At 39.0% G+C, this 259-nt stretch overlaps 1 protein-coding gene across 1 annotated transcript; it reads right to left on the reverse strand.

Annotated features, from left to right (window-relative positions):
• Positions 1-118: 118 nt before the first annotated feature.
• Positions 119-259, reverse strand: CSUI_007965 (uncharacterized protein; the record flags this gene model as incomplete). Its single annotated transcript, XM_068068106.1, has 1 exon — positions 119-259. A coding segment is annotated over one exon (141 nt), but the record flags the coding sequence as incomplete, so codon positions are not given.

Consider the following 259-nt stretch of genomic DNA (forward strand, 5'->3'; position numbering starts at 1 on the left):
TCTTTATTCGATTTTGAATAGAGTAAGGAAGAAGATAGAGTTGAAGTGTGAGAATTGAAGAGAAAACGGAAGAGTGACTTGAATGTTGTTTCTTCTCTCTCTCTAGGTAGAGTTTTGTCTTACGGAAATCCTCTGGATCGAATGGAATTTCTTCACTTCCTTGATGCCTGACTCTGGAGAGAATGTGTTCTTTCTGAAAGAGTTGCTTCACCTCATTGGCTATCCCTTTCAATTCCTCTTCTTCTTCTTTCGGTCCTTT

Source organism: Cystoisospora suis (genome assembly GCF_002600585.1).
Source record: "Cystoisospora suis strain Wien I chromosome Unknown contig_4327, whole genome shotgun sequence".
In the NCBI taxonomy this organism is placed as follows: Eukaryota; Apicomplexa; class Conoidasida; order Eucoccidiorida; family Sarcocystidae; genus Cystoisospora; species Cystoisospora suis.